This window comes from Macaca nemestrina, chromosome 2 (assembly GCF_043159975.1).
Source record: "Macaca nemestrina isolate mMacNem1 chromosome 2, mMacNem.hap1, whole genome shotgun sequence".
Taxonomy (NCBI): domain Eukaryota; kingdom Metazoa; phylum Chordata; class Mammalia; order Primates; family Cercopithecidae; genus Macaca; species Macaca nemestrina.
The window spans coordinates 45894794-45919516 of record NC_092126.1 but is presented as its reverse complement, the minus strand read 5'-3'; the positions used below and the strand labels follow the sequence as shown (position 1 = coordinate 45919516).

Genomic DNA, 24723 nt, shown 5'->3' with positions numbered 1-24723 from the left:
GCACTTCCACAGATATTTCAGAAATAGAATACTAGTCTCAAAATTTGATGTGACCCAGGTGAGAGTTTTTGTAATGTCATGTCATTCCAATGTCATTGTAACTAATGGTATTTTGAGAAAAATAAACATTTCAGAGAAAATATCTTGGGTTTTCCCTTGGCCAACATTAAATTTATTTTGGTTATACTTACTTATGGATTTTAGATTCAAAAGTATGTCCTCTCCCTACTAACTTTTTACTGCATAAGACTAAATTCTGTATTTTTATCTTACCAGTAGTTCCTGCAAGTACGTGTTCTAGAAAGTAGGAATGATAACAAGGAAGAAGTGGAAGGTGGTAGCTATACTTTAATGAGCATTTTTATATATTAAGTGATTAACAATTATATACATATGTGTATATATACATAATCACATTTAATCTTTGCCTTGACCAATCAAGATACCTATATCACTCCCATTTTACAAATGATGAAATTGGAGTTCAAAGAATTAATTTTCCCAAGACAACAAACCAGTGATGGGCTGAACCAGAACTAAAGGCCAAAGCTGTTTCATTCTCACCATTGCACCACATCCAATCTATAAATGTGTTCTTTCTTCCCAGTAAGATAGCCTGTCAGTCAACATTTGAGTAATCCTTTCCCCATTAACTCCTGGTCAGCCTCATTTCCCAACCCTATCGAGAGTATCAAGCATATTCTCATTTCAAGAGGCTAGAGTATATTCCTCATCCTTGGAATCCTTCCCTTCACCCAAACCCAGTAAGCTATGAGTATGGGTCCATTGTCTAGGAGGTCTTTTCCTACTGCAAAGTGTGTCATCCTTCACTCACAGTGCAGCAGGCTCTACTGTCTCCCAGGAGGAGAGGGCCAACCTGCATCATTCTCTGCTTGTTACTTCCTCCCATCAAGGGTTGAGTCTTTAGCTCTTATTCATGCAGATGTCTAAAGGAAGAACATACCAGACAAGACAAGGGTCCTGAGGCAGGAACATGCCTACCTATTCGAGAAATAGCATAGGTGCAAGTATAGCTACAGTGAGCCACCAAGAGTATTATAAGCTATGAGTCAGAGATACAGACAGGATCAGTTATCTATTGCCACATAATGCTGCATAACAAACAAAATCTCAGAGGCATGAACAATAAATACTTATCTCACAAGTCTTTGGGGTTCAGTTTTTCTACAGTGGACTTGTTCATATATCTAGGGTCAGCTACAATTTGCTAGATAACTGCTGATCTTAGCTACGCTTGCTCATATGTCTGGAGTTGGAGAGCTGTCGGCTGATCTAGGATAACTTTAATAGCGATGACTTAAGTGCCTCAGCTGTGTACCACATGATTCTCATCTCATCTGGGACCAGTGGGCTACCCTGAGTGTGTCTTTCTCCTGGCCATGACAGAGGGCAAGAATGTAAGCAAAAACAGGCAAGGTTTCTTGAGGCTGAGCATCAGAAGTGATATGTTGGCACTGCTGCTACATTCTGCTGAGCAGAGAAAATTACAAGGTCGTCCTAAAAAACAGATGTATGAATAAATGACTCCTATTTGGTCAAAAGAACTGCAGATTTACATGGAAAAGGCTGTGGATACAGGGATGAAAAAAACGGCACCTCTAATGCAATTAGTCTGCCATATATTAGGTCACATGGGCCAACGTAAACCGTTTGGACCTTATAGTAATCTATACAGTTTCAGACTTTCGAAATGTACTGATACTTATTTTATTGATTCCAATTGATATATCTTGGGGAATATTCCGTGTGTACTTCAATGTGTATTCTTGCAACTGTTTCAATACTATACCAAACAACTGCAGAATCCAGTTGGCATAGCTCAGTAAGTGCAAATTATGTCAACCTGTTTTTGTCTACTTATTTTATCAGTTACTGATAAAACCTCCAATCAAACAATTGAACTCATGGATCTAGAGAGTAGAAGGATGGTCAGAAGTGTCTAGGAAGAATAGTAAGGGTTTGGGGAAGTGGGAAAGGTGGGGATGGTTAATGAGTACAAAAAATAGAAAAGATGAATAAGACCTACTATTTGATAGCAAAATAAAGTGACTCTAGTCAATAATAACTTAATTGTATATTTTTAAATAATTTAAAGAATGTAACTGGTTTGTATGCAATTCAAAGGATAAATGCTTGAGGGGATAGATACCCCATTCTCCATAATGTGCTTATTTCACATTGCATGCCTGTATCAAAACATCTCATGTGCCCCATAAATATATATACCTACTATGTACCCACAAAAAATGGTTTTAAAAAATAATTTAAACATTTAAAATAAAACCTCCAATTATAATTAGGAATTTTCCTGTTTCTTTATCTGTTAAATAGTGCTTCATATGTTTTCACCGGATATAGAATTCTGGTTTGATGGTTGTCTTCTTTGAAAGTCAACGATTTAAAAATCACATTGTGTTGTGTTCTGGCCTCCTTTTTTTTTGTTTGTTTTTTGTTTGTTTGTTTGTTTTTGTTTTGTTTTGTTTTGAGACAAAGTCTCGCTGTCTCCCAAGCTGGAGTGCAGTGGTGCCATCTCGGCTCACTGCAAACTCCGCCTCCCGGGTTCACACCATCCTCCTGCCTCAGCCTCCCGAGTACCCGAGTAGCTGGGACTATAGGCGCCCGCCACCACACCTGGCTAATTTTTTGTATTTTTAGTACAGACGGGGTTTCACCGTGTTAGCCAGGATGGTCTCAATCTCCTGACCTCGTGATCCGCCCACCTCGGCCTCCCAAAGTGCTGGGATTACAGGCGTGAGCCACCGCTCCCGGCCTCTGGCCTCCATTTTTTCAGATAGAAGTCAGTTGAATTTTTTTTAATTTCCTGGAACATAATATGCTCCGTCTTTCCCTGGTTGCTTTTAAGATTTTTATCTTTATCTCTAGTTTTTAGAAGTTTGATTCCTATATGCCTAGGTTTTTAAAAATTTATCCTAATTTGTTTTCACTGAGTTTCTTGGAACTCTCAGTTGATATTTTCATCAAATTTCGGAAATATTCAACTATTGCTTTTTGAAAAATTTTTGTTCTCCATGTTCGTACTGCCCTCTTTCTAGCCCTCCAATATTATATATATTAGGCTACTTAATATTTTTTTCTCATATCACTTAGGTATTAGTCTATTTTAATCTTGTTTCTCTGTGTTCTACAAATTGCATAATTTTTACTGATCTCTTTTCAAGTTCACTGACACTTTCTTCTTAGTATCCAATCTGCCCTTAAGCTAATCTAGTAAATTTTTAATTCCAAATATTGTACTTTTTGGTTCTAGAAATTTTTAATGGCTTTTTTTTTCTTTCTCTTTTTACTATTTCAGTGGCTTTGGGGATACAGCGGTTTTTGGTTACATGGATGAACTATAAAGTGGTGAAGTCTGAGATTTTAGTGCACCCATCACTGGAGTGGTATACATGGTACCCAATGTGGAGTTTTTTAATCCTTAGCTCCTCTCAACCTCCCTCTTCTAAGTCTCTCAATTTCATTGTGTCACTCTGTATGCCTTTACATACCCATAGCTTAGCTTGCATTGATAAATAAGAACAAAAGTTATTTGGTTTTCCATTCCTGAGTTATTTCATTTAGAATAATGGCCTCTCACTCCATCCAAGTTGCTGCAAAAGACATTATTTCATTCTTTTTTATGGCTGAGAAATGTTCAATGGTATATATATACCACATTTTCTTTAGCCACTCATTGGCCAATGGGCACTTAGGTTGGTGCCATATCTTCACGGTTGTGAATTGTATTGCAATAAATGTACGCGTGCAGGTGTCTTTTTGATATATGGACTTATTTTCCTTCGGGTAGATACCCAGTAGTGGAATTGCTGGATCAAATGGTAAATCTACTTTTAGTTCTTTAAGAAATCTCCATACTGTTTTCCATAGAGATTGCACTAATTTAAATTCCCATCAGTAGTGTATAAGCATTCCCTTTTCATCACATTCATGCCAACAACTATTGTTTTTTGACTTTTTAATAATGGCCATTCTTGCAGGAGTAAAGTAGTATCTCATTGTGGCTTTAATTTACATTTCCCTGATAAATAGTAATGTTGAGCGTTTTTTCATATTTTTTTGCCATTTGTATTTCTTCTTTTGAGAAATGTCTATTCACGTCATTTGTCCACCTTTTGATGGGATTATTCTTGATCCGATTGAGTTCCTTATAGATTCTGGATACTAGTTTCTTGTCAGATGCATAGTTTGCAAATATTTTATCCCATTCTGTAGTTTTCTCTATTGATAATTTATTTTGCTACACAGAAGTTTTTTAGGTTAATTAAGTCCCATTTATTTTTGTTTTAGTTGCATTTGCTTTTGGGGTCTTAGTCATTAATTCTTTGCCTAGGTCAATGTCCAGAAGAGTTTTTCCTAGGTTATCTTCTAGAATTGTTATGGTTTCAGGTCTTAGATTTATGTCTTTAATCCATCTTCAGTTTTTTTTTTTTTTTAATAAGGTGAGAGAAAGAGAGGTTCACTTTCATTCTTCTGCATGTGGCTATCCAATTTTCCCAGCACCATTTAGACCGTTCCATTGGTCTATGTATCTACTCTTTTACCAGTACCATGCTGTTTTGGTAACTATAGCCTTAGTAGTATAATTGGAAGTCCAGTAATGTGATGCCTCCAGATTTGTTCTTTTTGCTTAGGATTGCTTTGACTCTTCAGGCTCTTTTTGTTCCATATGAATTTTAGAGTTGTTTTTTCTCCTTCTGTGAAAAACGATAGTTATTTTGATAGGAACTGCATTGAATCTGTAGACTGCTTTAGGCGGTATGGTCACTTTCATGATATTGATTCTTCTAATCTATAACTATGTGATATGTTTCTATTTGTTTGGATCTATGATTTCTTTCAGCAGGGTTTTTGTAGTTCTACTCATAGAAATCTTTCACCTCCCAGGTTAAGTATATTCCTAGGTATTTTATCTTTCTTTGAAGCTGTTGTAAAAGGGATTGAGTTCTTGATTTGATTCTCATCTTGGTCACTGTTGGTAGACAGCAGTGCTACTGATTTGTGTACATTGATTTTGTAACCTGAGACTTTACTGAATTACTTTATCAAATTCAGTTGTCTTTTGGAGGGGTCTTTAGGGTTTTCTAGGTGTACAATCATATCCTCAGTGAACAGTTAACTGCTTGACTTCTTGTTTTCCCATTTGGATGCCCTTTATTTCCTCCTCTTGCCTGATTCTAGAATTTCCATTTTGTTCTTTTAATACTATTTACATCCTGCCGAAATCTTCACTTGTGTTTTCATTGTCTCTTTGTCTTTAAATTCCCTAGTATATTTTTTAGAGTATTTTAATGCCATTGCCTGTTAATTCCAGCATCTGAGCCATTTGAAGTTCTGTTTCTATAAGTTACGTTTCTTCTGGCTGCAGGTCATGCTTTCCTGCTTCCTCCCATGTCTAGCAGTTGTTGTGACATGCTAGGCATTATGAATATTACATTGAATGGAGTGTGGAGTATTCTATAAAGGTCGCTGAATTTTATTCAATCAATCAGTTAAAATCTTTTAAGCCTTAGTTCTATGCTTGCCTTCCTTGATACATTTTCATTTCATCCTCGGTTTTAGGGTATGGTCATTATTCTAGAACATTGTGTTTACTCATAAAGCATGCTTTTTTCTGAGGTCTCAACAGAATAGCTGACTTTTGGCTTTTGCTGGACCAAACTGCAGTGTTTCCTAGCACCATGTGATCTCAATCTCTCCATTTATTTCTCAGTTTCACAAGAGTTTCTCCCTGCAAGCCTTTGTGAACCTCAACCTGTGCATGTACAGGTCAGTGTTCAACCAAGGACCTATGGGAAACATCTCCACAGGCTTCTAGGTGTCCTCTCTGTGCAGTTTCCTCCTCTCTGTACACAGCCACTCAAGCGGTACCCTAACTCCCATCTCTAGTTCTTCAATTCAGTGAGACTGCTGTTCTCTGCTTGAACTCTATCTCCTTACCTTCAAGGCAAGGACTTACAGGCAGCAAGTCAAGGAGAATAGCGGGCTCACCTCATTTGTTCCCTTCTTTCAAGGATCACAGTCCTTTGCTGCCAATTATCCAATACCTGAATCCTATCATATGTTTATGATCCAGTTTTCTGTCATGGCTAGCCATTGTGAAAGTGATGTTGAAGTGGTTTTTGTAGGAAGACATATTGTTTTGCTTTGTTTTTAGACACATACAAAATACTAAAGAATGGAATCACAAATCTAAATGTGAGACTCTTATCTTTACTATGGCAGTAGTGGCTCTGGGTTTTGTTATTACCATGAACCAGGATCTTCTTGTTCCAGGGAAAATTGTTTGTTAGGGCATGTGTGTGTATGTGCGCACACATGCATGTTCTTGTGAACATGTATATATGAGTTATCACACTAACTGAATTATGAAATGTGTCAGGTATTAGTTAAGAATATGATGAAGCAGGTACAGTGAGATGCTGTGAACTTCCTCCTCTAAGTTGGTCCATCACTTTTTGTCTTTGTATTTAATCTTCAATCTGTAAGATGGGTATATTGGACCCAGGATAGTTTTTGATATACTTTTAAGAGGGAACATATGTCTTCTATACCACAAATGTTACTTTTGTGAAAGCACTTCATAAACTGTAAAAAGCTATGCAAATGTAGGCCTCAACATATTATTTATTTCCAAATTGTATTTCAATACCTTTCACGTCTAGAATTTATTATTCCAGTATATCATTGTATTTTCTATTGCTGCATAAAAAAATTATCCTAAAATATAGCGGCTTAACACAACCCACATTTATTATCTCAAAGTTTCTATGGATCAGGAATTGGAAAGCAACTTAACTGAGTCTTTCTGATGCAAGGTCTTTCATGAGATTACAGTCAAGATGTCAGCTAAAGTTAGAATCATCTGAAGGCTGGACTGAGCCTAGAGGATTTGCTCCCATGTTGGCAGAAAGCCTCCGTTCCTTACCGGCCATTGGCAGGCATACTTAATTCCTTTCCACATGGATCTCTTCACAGAGCTTCTTGAGTGTCCTCACAAGAGGGCAGCCAACTTTTCTCACAGCACGTGGTCCAAGAGAGACAGCAAAAAAGAAAGCCACAATGACTTTTTATGACCTAATCTTGGATATGACACACCATCATTTCTGCTATATTCTATTTATTAAAAATGAGCCATTAAGTATGACCCACACCCAACAGGAAGAGAAATTAGGCCCCATCTTTTTTTTTTTAACCTTCAAAGAGATTTTTTTCTTAATTTTAAAATTTTTAATTGGCATGTTGTAATTGTACATACTTATAGGGTACAGAATGATAATTTGATACAGGTATACAATGTGTAATGATCAAGCAAGATAATTAGCATAGCCGTTACCTCAAACATTTCTCATTTCTTTGTGTTAGAAACATTTAAAGTCCTCTCTTCTAGCTATTGGAAATTATGCAATGAATTTATTGTTAACTATATTCACCCCACAGTGCTGCAGAACACTAGAACTTATTCTTCCTATGTAGCTGTACTTTTGTACCTATTAACCTCTTCTATCCTCCCCTCCCAACTACCCTTCCCAGCCTCTGGTAACCACAATTCTACTTTCTACCTCTAGGTAAGTTCCATACTTTAAAGGAAAAAGTATCAAAGAATGTGTTGATATACACTTTAAGACCACCACAATATCATATAATATTTTCCTGAACCAAAGAATTTATTTACCTCTGGATTAACTTGGATCTACTATACAGAAAAAGTTACCTGGACCAAGCCCTTTCTTTGTAGCTAAAGCATGAGCCAAGCCCATCTGGTAGTCAATCTGTGAGATCTCTGTGTCATGTTAACAGTTTTATCCATCTGTGGCTAGTTGTCTCAGTTTTCTTCTCTCTAGGCATGTATTTTCTGACTGTATCTTCCTGGCAACATTTATGAATTTAACTGGGCATTAGGATGGTGAGAATATTTTTATAAAGTGCTTTCTATGTAGAGGCTAAGAATTAATGATTCACCCTTTAAAATGTAAATTTGAAAAAAAAATTTCTATTTGCCTCTTGATTATATACTATGTTCCCTCTTCAGAACCCAGAATTCTTTCTCTTTAGAGGCATGGAATCTGATCCTCTCCTTGGTAATTAGAAAATCAAGGTAATGCATTTGAAATTGTTACACAAATATACTCCAATTTGGAAGGAGACAGTAGGGCAAATGTATTGGTAACAAATTCTATTCACATGCACTACCCTAAAAAGTGCTTTCGAGCCCATAAAGAGCTCTGCAGATTTGTTATGGTAATTATTTGTCTTTGTTATTACTTGGTGCAATTTCCACTGACATTAATATTGAATATGAAATCTTCAGAAATAGAAAGGAAAATCCTCCCTCTTTCGCTTAATCCACTGAATCCCCCTGAAATAAGGAGCAATCCCAGATGATTATCCCAAAGCAGAATTCATCTAGTTCACTTAGCAAAGTCCTCATATTTGAATATTGACAGAGGAAGGTATTTACGTTTGTCTAGTTCTTTTTCATCAAAGTTTACAATAAACAATCCCTTCTTGCTTTGCTGTCTGTTTTTCACAGATTTCTTGCCAGAACCTTTGTTTTCTCTCAGGGGTTCAAATAAGCACAAAACAGAGTACCATCATAATTTTTCTGTTGCTCCCTCTCTAGAAGGTGTTAAATATTACGGGATCACCTAAAAGAAAACTACCCACTGCCTGCTATTCTCAGTCACTTCCCAACCTCTGGTCTATTGCCTTATTTAAGGAGAAAAAGATATCAAATACCCCAGTCATTTTTTAAATTTTCCCAGAAAAAAAAAAGAGGTTAATAAAAGAGCCAGAAAATCCCCGTGTATCAAACATTCTGCTGCTTAGAGTATCTAGTAAAATAAAAGATGAGATTCCACATGCTTGACCCACCAGTTCCCATTTACAGCTGTGAAACATGAGGCTCAGAGTTGGTGTTATTAGTAGTAGTATTACTAAAATGTTGTAACTAAACTCAAATCTTGGTCTTCAGTTTCTGGAACCTATGCTTGTTCTAACATGCACACCACATCCCCTCTGGAATAAAGATCCTCAAAAGAGAAGAAATATTGCTAATGATAAGAAAAATACCATCAAGTTCCAGATTTGACTTGTGATGACTGCTCACATCTATTGTCCTTGAGGTGTGAGTTGATCTCTACTTCAGAAGAATCCAGATAGATTGATGCTACCTGCTGTCTGCTGCCCATCTGGACCCTCCCATGGGCTGGCTCTCTGTGCTGCCTCATCAGATACCTTCCCTGTTCCAGGGTGATTTCAAAGGCCAGCCTTCCCTTAGCACATTTATCTTCAACCCCCAGTGCACAAGCAGAGCACACACTAGACTAACTCATTTATTTCTACTCATTTATTGATGGCCTTTCATAACCAAGTTATTAAGTCATCAATAACTTCAGAGAAATAAACGAATGTATCTGGAACTGGGTCAACAGATATTTAAGACATATTCTGAACATTTTATCTAGGATCAGTATAAATGTCAATGCTGGGTCATCAGTGGTATTTTCCCCACCTGGGAAAACATATTTCACAGGTGTTTTATTCTAATTAGATCCAGGTTTATTCCTCATAAAGTATTGAAATGAATAGCATCTCCAGTCACCCACATAAAATGAAGGTTTTTAAAAAAGAGATTGCATGTGTTAATAATTTTCCAAAATACTACCTAACGTGTGTTGCTCCCATCAGCTGACCATAAATATCCCTGGAAGGTTTGCCAAAAATAGAGTATAAGCTCTTTCAGAAGTGCTTATGAGTTCTGATATATTCCCCTCGGGAAATAAAAAGGAGAGGAAAAGGAGAAAAAGAGAGGATTTCTAAGACCTTGGGAAACCCTTGAAACCAGTATCTAGAAGACTAAAGAAATTCCTAACACTAAAGTTAAGCTGCTATGGGGACATTTTCAAAGCCACTGGCAGTTCACCCAGCTGAGGGGAACCCTGCATTTTCGTTATGTTTCAGGGTATGTATACCTGCTATATCTCAGCCTGCAGGAGGAGCATTCCACTGTTCTGACCCCCCCTTTTGCACTAGTTTGCTCTCCATTTGTATCCTGGGGCCCCATCTAGATAAGAGAAATCTTGCCTGCTTAGGGCCTCAGTATTTTTGGAAACCTATATGTATCCCAGTTATATCAGTTTCCTCATCTGTAAAATAGGAATAATAATAGACCACACGTCATCAAATAATTATAAGACTCTGAAGTGTTAATGTATGAAAAGTATTTAGAATGGTGTCTGGCATATGGTAAGTGTTCAAGAAGTACAGCTATTACTGTTGCCATTAATAAAAAGTCTTTTCCATATGATTAGGACCTAAGAGACCAGCCAGTCCAATTTCCTCAATTCATTTTACAGACAAGGAAACTGCAGCCCAATGAAGTTACGTAGCCTATTAATAGAATGTCCGTGCTTTTGAATTAAAGGCTGAATTAGAAACCTGCAGAAAAACATTCTCTCTGAAGTCCGGCAGTCCTAGACTAAAATTCCAATTGTTACCTTCTAGTTGTGTGACTTTGAACTCACTTCTTTCCTTCTCTGGGACTCTCTAAAATCCCTATGTGCAAAATAGGTACAATGCTACCCACCTTGATAGAGTATTGTGAGAATTGAAAAATAATGACTGAAAAACTTAATGACTGGATAATGTAACTAGCATTCTGCCTGGGAGTTCGTGGGCATTCAATAGCTTGGGCCCATCATTATTAGGAACATCATTCAGCTGCAGACTGGCTACCAGAATCCCGGCCCCTGATTGCCAGTATAGCTCACCACAACACTGCCCACCCTTACATTAAAAAAAAAAAAAAGGAAATTTGCTCTCATTCCTTTTTATCAGCTTTTTAAATGACTTTCTAGTCATCAGTAGATATTATCCGCTGTCAAAAATCTCCTATGATTATTGATGGATAAAAATCTGTGTATCCTTATTCTTAAAGGAAAGGGTAGGAAAAAAGGCAAGTCCCCACCCTTGGCCCTGAGCTTTTCATAACTAGTTTAGCTCAACATGAGCAGTTTTGCTTTGCCAGATGAACCCCAACATGCTGTTGAGAAACAGTGGCTCAGAAACAATTTGAGGATGATGAAAAAAACGCTGTGTGCAACAGTGATTTTGCAAATCTGACACCTTTGCTCCGGTAGAAATGCTTAGAGAAAGGTATGGGGAAGGACAGAAATTGAACCAGACACCCTGGTTTCCTTTCTTGAGGAAATATGCGTAAATTCTGACTATAGATAACAAGGCATGGCACTCCAGCCCTATCAGAAAACAGAGACCTGTGGAACTCTGATGTCCAGGAAAAGATCATCAGTGTCCCACAGCAGGGATTGGGAATAGGAATGGATTCCATGACCAAATAACTTTGAGACCCACTTCCTGTTGAAGATTTGCGATGCTCATTTATAAATGAAAGACTGAGAAGTTCTACATTTTCCTTTCTTTTATTTTAGGTTCAAGTGTACATGTGCAGGTTTGTTATATAGGTAAACTTGTGTCACAGGGGTTTGTGATATAGATTGTTTCATCTCCCAGATACTAAGTCTAGTACCACTAGTTGTTTTTTTCTGACCTCTCCCTCTTTCCACCCTCAAGTAGGCCCCAGTGTGTATTGTTTCCATCTTTGTGTCCATGTGTTCTCATCATTTAGCTTCTACTTACAAGTAAGAACATGTGGTATTTGGTTTTCTCTTCCTGCATTAGTTTATTAAGGATAATGGCCTCCAGCTCCATCTATGTTCCTGCAAAAGACATAATCTCATTCCTTTTTATGAGTGCATATTATTCCAGGGTATATATGTACCCCATTTTCTTTATCCTGTCTACCATTGATGGGCATTTAGGTTAATTCCATGTCTTTGCTATTGTGAATAGTGCTGCAATGAATGAGAAGTCCTCCATTTAAGAAACCTATTTAACACTGTAGACCCCATCCTTTCCTGAATGATTAGCACAAAATTTCCATCAACATCAAGTGAACAGTGATACACTAGGAGACACTGGTAAACTACAAGTCTTGAAAAATCAAAGATCTTAAGACAATCAATGAAAAAGACAATGAAAAGTTTGGGTTTTAATTTCATTGTGAGTCTCTGCTTCAGCCATTTTAAACAAAGAATAAATGGCTGACTAAAAGCAAAGCACCCTTTGCTTTCTTGTGGGGGACAGAACAGCAGCGTCTACTGGTACACATATGTTTCAGGGGTTGAACACAACCTTTTGTGTCCAGCTATTTATCATTAACCAATGATGGAACTGGCTAGAAAAGGACAAAAAAATAAAAGCAAATCAATTTGAGCTCATCTAAGGGCTGTCTGTGGAGCGTCCAGTTGACTTTCATTGTCTTCCGTGGGTCATTATATCCTCAGAAGACTATTCATATTACTACTGGACTGCAATTCATGACAGAGTTTGGGCATGAAAACGGGGGGTCCAGACATAGCAACAAAGCCCACATTAAGATATATAAATGTTTTTAGTGATGAGGGTAATTACAACTGATTGAAATTCTCTTAACACACAAAATGGAATACAGTAAAAATGCCACTGGATACCCTCCTTATATTTTTTTATCTGTCTCTAAAGCTCACAAAATTTTACTTTCTTTCCTTTTTTATCCATATTTCATCCTCTTCTCTCACAAAAACACCCATCAAACACTTTCTCTTCCTCTTTTGTCTTTAATTCCTTATCATCCTCTCACCCTTTATGGCCCTTGTGGGAAAGAAAAAAAAGAGATAGACAAGCACATTCAATTGTTGCAGTCTTCTCATCAGGAATGTCTATTTCAAAACTCTTCATAATCTAAGCAGAAATATATCAAAAGTCAACCAATAGCCTTTGGCAGTAATCTATCAAATAAAATGAATAAAATAGAGCATAACACTTATTAGACTATTATCCTCACTTTAGCCTTGACCTTTTGGTAATCCATAAATAAATATCATCCAAATTTGACACAAGTAAACTGTAAAATTCCCACAACAGCACTATGACAGAAATGTCATTTTTATTGATGTCAAAATAGCTTTTCTTAGCTATTTAATAAAATTGGGATTATTAAGAAAAGTAAATGTTGAAATACTCCGAAAGGGTCTCATCCACATAGCAAGATTTATGAGCTACTTTGCCTGGCAACTGCTTCACCATTTAGATGAAAATGCCTATACTTAGAAAGGTTTTTTTAAATGTAGTTAAATTTAATTTGGTTTGACATGTATTTTTATATTAAAATGTGTTTGACTATTTACCCATTGCCTTTTTTTATTGTTTCTCCCCAGGAAGTAAATAACTTGGATAAAAACACAACGAAAGCAGAGAGTGCTCGGCTCTTCAGAATGTGGTATGGCTTCGACCACAAGTATCCTTTGATAATAACGATCTCACAGATCCTGCTGCAGGCAGAGAATTACTTTAAGCTCTTAATCATTGAAGTGTGCACTCCTGCTCTTCAAGAAACACCGAAAGGTAAAGTGAATTCACAGCCAAACTTATAACAAGGAATGATTTCATAAAATAAAAAGCAGGGTAGTCCATACTTAAGTGTTTCAGAGAGCTAAAGTGAAACTTCTCAGAGTCAAATTTATCTAGTGTTTTCCTGACTGTAATGCCAGTTGATAAAAATCATATAGTCCTGAAGAAGCTGTTTTGCTGTTCTTCCCTTTGTAAAGCTCCTACTTCTGGTCAAATTGGTCAAATAGGCCCGCTTGATTAAGGGCATTGTATGAACAGTTTCAGCAGCCTCTGGCCAGGGTAACCCAGCCAAAGCTCCTGCACCCTTCTCCCAGGAAGCCATTGGTGTGCTTTTGTTTCATGCTGTAAAAAATGAAGGAGTGGGAAGGAGTGGGGACAGGGGACAAAAATAAATGGGCCAAGGAGATGAATCCAGTTCATCAGAGTTCATCATAAAATAGCACCGCTTTGTTTTCCAGGCAGACTTGAATAAGCTTTTTCCACTGAAGGGCAATTTTAAAAATCTGGCAATCACTGTAAATATAGTAGCTCAGATACACCTTGCAATGTGATTCGTGGGGCTAAGTCAGGCCTGAAGTGTTTTGCCATTGTGAGCTGCAGTAAGCAGTCTGTCTCTAATCCCAGGCAAAAGCTCCAAGGAAGAAAGGAAAGGACTGCACTGTAAATTGAATGTGTTGGGTCTTTATAGCTAGTTTTCCAGTCACAAATCCCTCTCCTTTCAGTGAGAAAATGTCAGTCACTGGATGATTTTAAGTGCCTAAGCAAAAATGATTAAAGCCAAACAGATCAATGGGAGAGAAGGAAGAATTAAGAATAGGGAAAGGAAATTCAAAGAATAGGTGAAGAAAAAGAGGTGAAAATGGACAGGGAAGGAGGCAAGAGAAATATAGGAAATTTACAGCAGGAAGGAAAGGAAAGCAAATTAGAGGAATGACTGGAAAATAGAAAGCAAAAATTAAGAAAGAAGTGAAGAGAAACCAATTGAAGATTGCAGAGATAAGCAAAAGTAAAACAATGTGCGAATTAAAAAGCAATTTTGCAAAAGTAGAGCATTCCAAGAATTATGAAATGGTGATGTGGAAGATAGAGGATTTTTGAGGTTAGAGTTTGCTTTTTTTCATAGCTCTGTTACCTATGGCCAGATACCCTTTCTTGCTCAGTCTTCAGTTTTATGGACAAATGTAGGTTGCCACCATCTTGAGAGAAGTCCATCTTAGCCATCAATTATTTCTTAAAGGTTCTGGTATCTCATTAACTACCTGAAAACTTTCTGATCTCTCTAAGGGAATCTAGTTCTTAGAAAGTTATTGCTGGTTTTTGCTCCTGGTTGATCTCTCTTTGGAAGCAGAATTTGCTCCTGCCATTGCTTTTAAGTATCTGATAACCCAGTTTGTTCAAAATTATAAAAATTTGACTAAAGAGTAAACACAATGAGATGTACAGAAAGAACTCGGTAAATCAGAAATGAGATAAAAGATGTTTTTGTTCAAATTCTGACAATGCTATGAAGAAAGCTTTACAATGAAGAAAAGGAATAAAGTGAAAAAAAAAAAAAAAAAAACCTTGAAGACAAGAAAATAAAAGTTGGAGCCCATCAAAAATTTTAGCTTAGGGCAGTGACACTAAATTCAGATGATGTCATAGTTTTTGTCTCACTTTTCATTAGGGGTTTATTTCCATATGATTATAGACAGACTAGCAAAAATAAAAGCAGATTTACACTCTCAGTCATATCTCTTCTCATGGTAGTTTATCCTCCTGCACATTCATTCTAGAAATTGCTATGCTGCCACCACTACACAAATATATATTCACTTAGATAATGAAGTTTTTGTATCTTAGCTATGCTCTGAATTTATACATAGAGAGTAGCAAGCAAACAGTTTCAACTATGTGGCCTCTTAATATATCTGTTATTTTAGAGCAAATTATCCATTTGGCATTTATGTTCATTCTATTGTTCACCCAGAACCCAGGCAGTGTGTCCTGTGAACCTCATAAGTTAGGCTATGCCAGCCACCACCAGTGTAGAGATTAGCCCCTCACCCTGAGATCAGTTTGCTGGCCTGAACCAAAGAGAAATTGTCACAAGGCTGAAAGAAACTGGCTGTGTAGTTTGGAGCTGTTAAAGTTTCATTTCAGTAAAAATGAATCATGCAAATGAGGTATTGCAAATAATTATTGACAAAAGAAAAAGAAGAATATATAACTTTATACACACCTTTATCAGTCAGGGTTCTCCAAATAAACAGAATCAGCAGAAGTGCTTTACATATCATATACATATAGATTTATTTTAAAGAATTGTTTATACAGTTGTGGGGGCTGGCAAGTCCAAAATTTGCAGAGCAGGCTCTCTGTCTGGAAATTCAGGCAAGAGCTAATACTGTGTAGTCCTTAAGCAGAACCCTTTCTTCCTCAGAAAAACCTAAGTTTTGCTGTTAAGTCCATGCAACTGATTGGATGAGGCCACAAACCGTATTGAGGATGAACTCCTTTACTTAGTGTCAACTGCAGATATTAACCACATCTACAAAATACCTTAGGTGTCAACAATGACACCTAAGTTAGGGTTTAAATGAATAACTGGGTAGTCTAGCCGGGTTGAGCCATAAAACTAACAGTCACATCACCGAATTTATATTCAATTAATGCTTAATATTCAGACTCAAAGGTAGAAAACCCCTCTTAATTTACTATTGTTATCAATAAAACCAGTCACTCACATAGTTTTGTTTTTTTCTTTTTCATAGCATAAGTAGTACATACATACCTTCCCCTAAAAGTTTTCCAGAAACTACAGAATAAAAGTTATAAAACTTAACATTCAATGATGATGAACAATGCCAAGCACTGTGTTCAGTGGTTTACATTTATTACTTCATTGCACCTCCCCAGCTCTGCAGGAGGCTGGGAGGGTCTAGAGATATAACAACACAAGTGTACTACTGATTGGTTTGGCCTCTGCTGCAACAGGGGCTCCCCTGTTGGAAGGAAGCCTATGGTGCCAAAACTGATGATTAATTAAGGTTCATTATGATTCAACGTGGGCAGCAATTCCAAATTATGGAGTACAAAGAAGACACTGATAAATGGGGAGATGAGAAAGGGAACTAATGTTACTGAGTAGCGATGCTTTGCCATCAGGCATGTTATTTCATTTAGCTCTCTTCATTTAACCACTCTTTTTGTTTTTTTTAATTCTTACAACCACTCTCTTTGATGTGGAGGAAACAAATTCCCAGATAACTTAAATAACTTTGTTTCTATAGCTAGTGAGGGTCAATTTCACGATTCAAGCCCAGATTAGTCTCACACTAAAGTCCATCAAGACACCTAAATAAGCTTGATTATTAACAATTCTATATCCATGATATTATCTCTTACTCTACCTATAAATCCTCATGTCTCAGTATGTTTATAAATTCACCATTAAAACAATGAATAATTAGGACTCCTTACATGATACAGTCCAGAGCTCACATCTTGAACATTTATTGGCAATATATTGGTGTGATAACAAGGTTACAGGTTTTTGTTGGTCACCCAGAGAGCACCACCATGAAGGAGTCCCCAACTTCTGAATCAGATCCTCAACTTTTTAGGGGCAGAAAGTTAAATATTCAAAGACTCCAAGAGTGGTTCAGTCTGATAAAAGATGGACTCACTGTAGCCAAGCTCAAAGGAGGCAGTAGTACATACCAGACACCAAATTCCTAAATCGCCAAATCCCCATCGTGGAGGGGAAGTATGGGCAGGGGGAGATACTCTTCAGCCATAAGAAGGCTCAAGTCACAGTCTTTTCCCTAGAGCCCCTCCTATCCTACTCTTTCCCCCTGGCTCACTCTGCTTCAGCTACCCTGTCCTTCCTCAGGCACACCAAGCACACTTCTGCACCCAGGCCCTTGCACTGGCTCTTCCCTCAGGCATTTGCTTGCTTCCTTCTTTACCTCTTTCATTCAGCTTGTCGGTGAGACCTTCCTGGCTGTATATCTAAATGTCTAACAGGAGCTAACTCTCTCACTCCTTCCTGCTTTATTTTTTTCACCGTAACACTTAACCACCATCTCATACAGAATGGACTTTTTTTTAATAGTTTCCTGCAACCAGGATATGTGCCTTCCATAGACAGAAATTGGGTCTGTTTTCATTCCCTGGTATGTCATCAGGGCATAGAAAAATTCCTGGCAGGGAGTGAACACTCAATAAATATTTGTTGAAGGAATGAATGAATCAATTAAGCAAGCAAGCAATATTTTCTATCCAGGGCACCTTCATTTCAGGCATTGATGTAGCAGGAAAATCCAATTAATTATGAGAAGGCTGCTAAGTGAGTCTGAAAGCAGAGCAAGAAAGAGTGGATAATATTAATGTTTTCATCCAGGCTACCCTGTGTAGACCCCCAGCCTAAGTGTCTCACTCCCTAGACAGGAACGGCCACTCACAGCAGACTTAAATCCCTATTGCTTGAGCTGACCTCCTTCCTATGGTTGGTCCCTCCTTTGTTAGGTTTGATTAGTACAACGATCTGGCACATTCAAGCCTAGCTCTGGCTTAGAAGCCATTCTCTGAGTGACGTTGAATACATATGTCTTATCTCACCAATCATGTTGATTTTATTATAACAAACTCAAAATTGTAAAGCCACTTATCATCCTCACTAGCAATCTCTTATAATGAGGAAGCAAGAAGAAGAAATCGATGCCCCCTTATTCGTATTTTAAGACATCAGATAAAACTATTTGCATGGATTTGCAGTGTTACAGCTGGTATGAGAACCTCATGTTGCCTTATTCATAGGTGACTAATGATGTTGCTTGACTATCTCCTTTCTAGAGTCTCTTTCCATTCTCTCATTTACCATCTCTCCCCTTAAACATGTGTATAAATTAGCCCTACAAATGTGAATGACACAGGATAAGAATGACCTTTTCCAAAATAAAAAGGGCAGCCTAACATCATTTTTAGCATTTCCTGTATGCCAACATCAATTGAAAATAAGGACTCATTATGTGGTTGCCAACATTTTATAAGTGTAAAGAAAGTGCAAAGAACAATGGATTGGCAAGTTGACACAGTGACAGAATTACATAAAGCCACATGGATGGAGATTTCCTTTCCGTCACTGGTTGGAATGAAGGCTGCGCTGAGGTATTGCCAACAAAATCAAAAGCCCACAGCAGGACGTGTGGATGCTGAAGATGCTTGCATTTCCCATCCTAAAGGGTCTGGCAAGGAAAGTGGCAGGTACCAGACCCCATCTTGTACAGGCTAAGGCAGATTGGGAATCCACTTCAAGAAATGTAAACATAAATATCAGGGGCATTCAAAATAATACTTGGAAACCACATATTTAATAGATTTAAATGTAATGGCATTTTAGTCTTAACAAAAAAAAAGAAAAGAAAAACCTTCCCCTCCTAAAACTTGACAGAATTTTTTATATCCCACACAGTCATGCTTATTTTAAGTCATAGGTATGAATATTGTGAACAGCAATTTCCATTTTAAATAATGATCCTGTACTGCAGTTTTTTCCCTATCCTGACTAGCTGAAACACCCATGAATTATTTATTGGGGTAGTTTGCTGTGGCCTTGTGAATGACTTGAGTTTACTTCACAAAAACTCTCAGAGGAACAAGGAATGTTATTTCTGTGATCCCAGTTTTATAAATGAGGTAACTGAGCCCAAGAGAGGAAAAAGGCACATCCAAGAGTACTCATGGACTTGGAGCCAGCGTTTGTAATCAACAGAGAACAGGCTGTGTCCACCTAAGCAATCCAAGGATCTCAGTTCAGGTGGCCCATCCGGTGAGTTCTGGTAGCTTGAACATGACTGTGATGCCATTTTCATAAGTGTTCCTAGTGTATAATTGGTTGTTTTAGTCTGATAACTTCTTTGATGGTTCAGCAAAAGCCCCCACCGTCTGAAGGAGAGGTGTGTTTTACTTTCAGTAGCAAGCAGGAGAGAGAGCAGAGGATGTAAGTAATCTTTTGTTCAATGGATACTTTTTTTGCCCACTATGTGGAGGCAGTATACTAGGTACTGAGGATAGTCATGGTTGACCCTCACAAAGTCTTGCTTTGTACCTCATGGTGGCAAAGTCCTTTGAAATCACAGGTGGTCCCTAGCACAGGAAAGGAAGGCACTGGCATCATCAGAATTTCATGGGGGGATGAACTCTTTAGGGGAGCCAAAAATTAAAATCATTGGTAACTCTCACTTGCAAAATGTAAAGATAACTCCACAAGTAGTTTCAGAAAGCAACGAAATTTCAGAATATTTGAAGTAAACATAAGCAATCAGCTTCCTAAAGGCTCTTCCTAAACACACTCTGTGATGGCATCCGCACATGAATATGCACATAGCATTATAACTGCTTCTCCCGGGAAGCTGGCTGTAGGGAGGAGCCCAGCTTGCATTGGGCTGCAATGCAGCCATCACTCCCATCTGCTGGTTAATAACACCGAGAATACTATTATTATTTTGGGGTATTTAGGTTGGCTTTTGGTCATCCATATCCTCATGGGTGCTGCTGTAGAAAAATCTCATAGAAAGTCTTTGACTTAGCACCTAAGTAAAGTGGATTATAGCTTCCTGAAAGAGGCTGGGTTCAGTGGCTCAACCCTATAATCCCAGCACTTTAAGGGGTGGAAGCAGGAGGATCAATTGAGCCCAAGAGTTTGAGACCACCCTGGGTAACATAGCAAGACCCCATCTCTACAAAAAAAAAAAAAATTAACTGAGCATAGTAGCGTGCACCTGTTGTCCTACCTACTAGGAAGGCTGAGGCAAGACGATCACTTGAGCCCAGGAGTTCAAGACTGCAATGAGCTATGATTTTGCCCTGCCCTCCAGCTTGGGCAACAAAGTGAGATTCTCTCTCTTAAAAAATCCTGGGAGAAAACATCAGCTTCTTCCTGGACTCCTGTGTTCTTATGATTTTTGGGTAGGAATCAACACAGGGGAATTTTAACAGTGTCTGGAAACACGTGCAGTCTTTTGTTCAGGTAACAACTTGGATCTTCCATAATTTTTTCTTCCGCATAATGGGAATGATACATACTATCCTCCGTTTTGGCTGAATCCATCAGAAAAGTTGGCTAGTTATTAAAACAGCTTCCTACTGATGGCAACTGATTCACTGGCCTCTCAGAACCAACACATTTAAAACAGTTAAATAGTGCAGTTTTCTCAAGACTCTATGGCCTAAATACATTGCACTATTCTTTAGTCAGTGTAAACCTCTTCTGGAGACCTGACAAGTGACTACACGTTTGACTTTATGAATTGTTACCTAAACACAATGGATTCCCCACTGTGATTATAAAATCTTGTGGGTCCCGAGATGGTAACTGATTTTTGTACAATGATCCTGGGATGCTACGTAAGCTTTGGCATCTCTGCTTTGTTTTGCTTTTTTCCCTGGAAAAGTTTTAATAATATTTCTATTAAATGAAAATGCTTTCATATTTCAACTTCACTTTACACAAATGATATGAAGATCTAGATTTACACAAATAAGAAATCAGAAGGTCGCTCCTCCCCTTGTAGAATGGATAAAATAAATTCCTTTAAATCAAATTAAATATATTTATTATTTTCTCAGAGCAAAACACCATATTAGACTTTCCTCATTCATTTATTCATTCATTTATCACATTTATCAAGTCTACCACATGCCAGGTACCATCCTGGGCACTCGTGATGCACCTATAAAGAAATTCCCACAGAGCTATCATTCCAATATGATTCTGTTTCAAAATTTCTGATTTACGGAGATCTTTTCAGGAACACATCTACAGTATAAAGAAAGACACAGACATTCTACTAGTGGTTTTTATCAAACAGAAGAAAGTCTTGTTCTGTGGCCAGAAGTTATTGATTTGCTATTATAGCCTATCTACTTACTAGTTATGTAATTTTAGGAAAGTTATTTAACCATTCTGTGTCTCCATCGCTCATCTGAAAAATGCGGATAACGGAAGTCCCCACCTCATGGCTTTGTTTTGATAATTAAATGAATTAACACAAAACACTTAAAACAGTGCTCAATACACATATTATCATTATTATTTCTACCTCCACATGTCTTAAAGAGAGGCATCATGTAATGTGTATAATATTGTCATTTATTATCTGAGTGACTAAGTTTTCCATTATTTTATATACCTGTAATAATTTTTAGTTGCAACAGCTGTATTTTAATACCATTTCAAAGTCTTTAGTTTCCATAAAGGAAAAGTTTCACTTGGGCTATAAATCAGACATAATTCTTCTTCTTTGATTTTGAGTAAATGGATGGAGCTGGGTGTTAAGCTGTTCTTTTGTGTCCTCTGTTCTGCACATGCAGTTGTTTCATTTATGACTTTTCTAACTTATAGTCCATCATCTCATAGTTATTTTTCTGGAAATTACACTACAGATAGCAATTTTGACTTGATAGAGAAGTGCAGCAATTTTTCTCTTCCACAATGAAAGCAATACAAGCCTTTGATGATAATTATTCCTCTTGTACCTTACTGTGATAAAGGAAATCTTTCAATTGCACCTTTCAAGTGAAGCCATGGTGTTTTGTTATTAGCAGTGTGGTGTTATATTGAAGATTTCTAGGTCAGTACTGAATCATTTTATTAGGAAAAAAAGAGAAAGGAAAGATGATAGGGCTTTAAAAATATGTACTACCTTAATACTGCCAGTATTGAATTTAGTTTTAATATTTCTTTCCCATGAAAAAAAGAGTAGAATGTTTAAATGTCCTTTAATTGTTACTTGGTCACTCCTTTTCAACTGTAGGAGCCAAGATATTTGCAGGCCGCCAACGAGTTCATGAGCTAGCAGAGACACATTATCAGCATGGGCCATGGCTGCCAGCTTCACATATTACCACTGCCAGTGAGACACAGTCCTGGGTCTAGCTCACAGACTGCAGTTATTCAGCATTTGTCTGCATGTGAAGCTGTGATAGACATCACACAGAGTGTTGGGCAGACATGTCTCTTCCCTAATTAAGGTTCACTTCACAAGGTAGATGATGGTGATTCTCAACGTATGTCAAACCAACTCATGAGAAAGAGCAGGCAAAGAGATTATTATGCTGGTGATTAATAGAGGAAAAGCTTGTTGAAGAAATAAATGCTTTTCTTCCAGTCATGTGGGAAAGGGTCCATAGAGGAACTGGGATTTCCTAACATGAAATTAAAACACCAGAAGGGAGGAAGAGCTTTCCAAGAATAGGGAGTGACATGGGGAAGGTCCTGTGGTGAGTGTGGCATGAATAGATGCGAGAGAGCCTGAATAACCCACCTGAAAAGTACAGAATTACAGGAGAGAGAAAAGACGCAGACTCGAGGGGCAATGAATAAGCCTTTGAAGTCAAACGTGAAACCCTTATTCCCAATGCCTAGTGTGATCAGAATTCTCTCTTGTTGGTTAATATTTTACATTTTTTTTTTTTGGTTACTCAAATGGCTAAAGGTAGAGTGATGTGGTACAGGCTAAATTATCCTTTCAAGTTTGCTTTCTGTCACAGATCTTACTGCTGTGAGGCTTGGGTTAGTTTTCCTATTTCTTCCCACAGAAAAAGATAATTATTCTATTATATTTTATTCAATTATTTTAACTAAATTGAATTTCAATACTTCTTCCTTAGGGGGCAAAAAGGCTTCTGCCTTCTTCTAAGCCACAAAGATAAAGAAATAAATGGTGATTGCCCTTAAGATGCCAGCATCCTAATGAGGTAGATTGGTGGCACCATCCACCAATGCTGAGAGTTATCACAAAGTTCTGAGCAAAAAAGTGTTCTCTTACTTTGTTCAGGCTGCTATAACAAAATACATTAGACTGGTAGCTTATAAACAATAGAATTTTATTGCTCACAGTTCTGGAAGCTGGGAAGTCCAAGATGAAGATCCCAGCAATGTCCATGTCTGGTGAGGACCCGTTTCCTGATCACGGGATTCACTTTCTTGCTCTATCCTTATGTGGTAAAGAAAGTAAACAAGCTCTCTTAGGCCTCTTTGATTAGGGCACTAATCCCATTCATGAGGGCAGAACTCTCATTACCTAATCACCTCCCAAAGGCTCCACCTCTTAAGGTGATCACCTTGGGAGTCAGGTTTCAACCTGTGAATTTAGGGGGACACAAACATTCAGACCACAGTAAGTGCTATGGAAGCCAGAGAGGGGTACAGCCAACTAAACAGCTTTGGAGAAGCCAGGAAGCCACACTGAAGTGACTTGGGAAGTGGTTAATAAAAGAATAAGAATCTGTGAGGAGCAGGGCTGAGAGTGTGAAGGACTTTGTGGCAAGGAAACAGCTCAGGCAAAAGCCTGAACAGGGTGCAGAGTGTTCAGAAAATGATGAAAAGTTCAGGGCAACTAGTGGGAAGTGAAACCAGGGAAGTATCATGTGCACAGATTGTGTAGGACTACATGCGTCACGGTTAAGAAAATGGATTTTATGTTATTGACAGCAGGAAACCAATGCAGCACTTTAAGCACAGAGCCACAGAGTCCTGTTTGTTATAATGCAGAGAACTGGTGGCTGTATGAAAGCTGATCTGACAGGGAGATGAATAAACTGAAAATAATCCACAATCCAGGACAGCTTCCCCGTGAAATACCCACCAGTTTTCTGTGTGGATAAAAATGTAGACAAACATGTTTCATTCTACTTTGAAAACTATTTTAGAGCATTCAGTGTGTGTTCCCAATATAAATGAGTTAATATATAAAAGTATCATTAAGAGATTATTCTTAAATTTCCACTACTGAAAATTATCCAGTGGTGTCATTGTTAGGGCCAGGGTCTACTAGAATGTTTTTTAGCTAAAAAGCCAGATCAGTCTCTAAGCTTGTCTTCTAGTATTTCAGTTTCCTGTCCATAGTCAGAAACTGGAGAATTTCAACTAATCTAACAAAAGGTTTTAACTAATCTAACAAAAGTATCTGAATTGCAATTCATTTTCAAATAAAAAGTTGTTTTTGTTCTTAAACTGATAAACTAGAATGCCACCAGCCCCTGAGCCACGCTCAGCTTCCTGGAGCAGCCTCTCGCCAATAGTGACTGGCACTGTGGCCTTTTACATGTAGGAGAAGCAGCATCAGAGAGCTAACCTTTTTCCAAAGGAAACAGACACATCCTGAAACAATTGCCTTTGACATCCCTTGAAGCCATTTCCTTGGAATTCCTTGAAATCTACCAGTGTATTAG

At 37.8% G+C, this 24723-nt stretch overlaps 1 protein-coding gene across 1 annotated transcript in view; it reads left to right on the top strand.

The window, feature by feature from the left end:
* The window catches only part of LOC105470011 (solute carrier family 9 member A9), a 593531-nt gene that overhangs the window by 479333 nt on the left and 89475 nt on the right, over positions 1–24723 (top strand). Inside the window, exon 14 of the mRNA XM_011721703.2 lies at positions 13314–13393. Coding sequence (XP_011720005.2) covers positions 13314–13393 — 80 coding nt within the window. The remainder of the gene's footprint in view (positions 1–13313; positions 13394–24723) is intronic.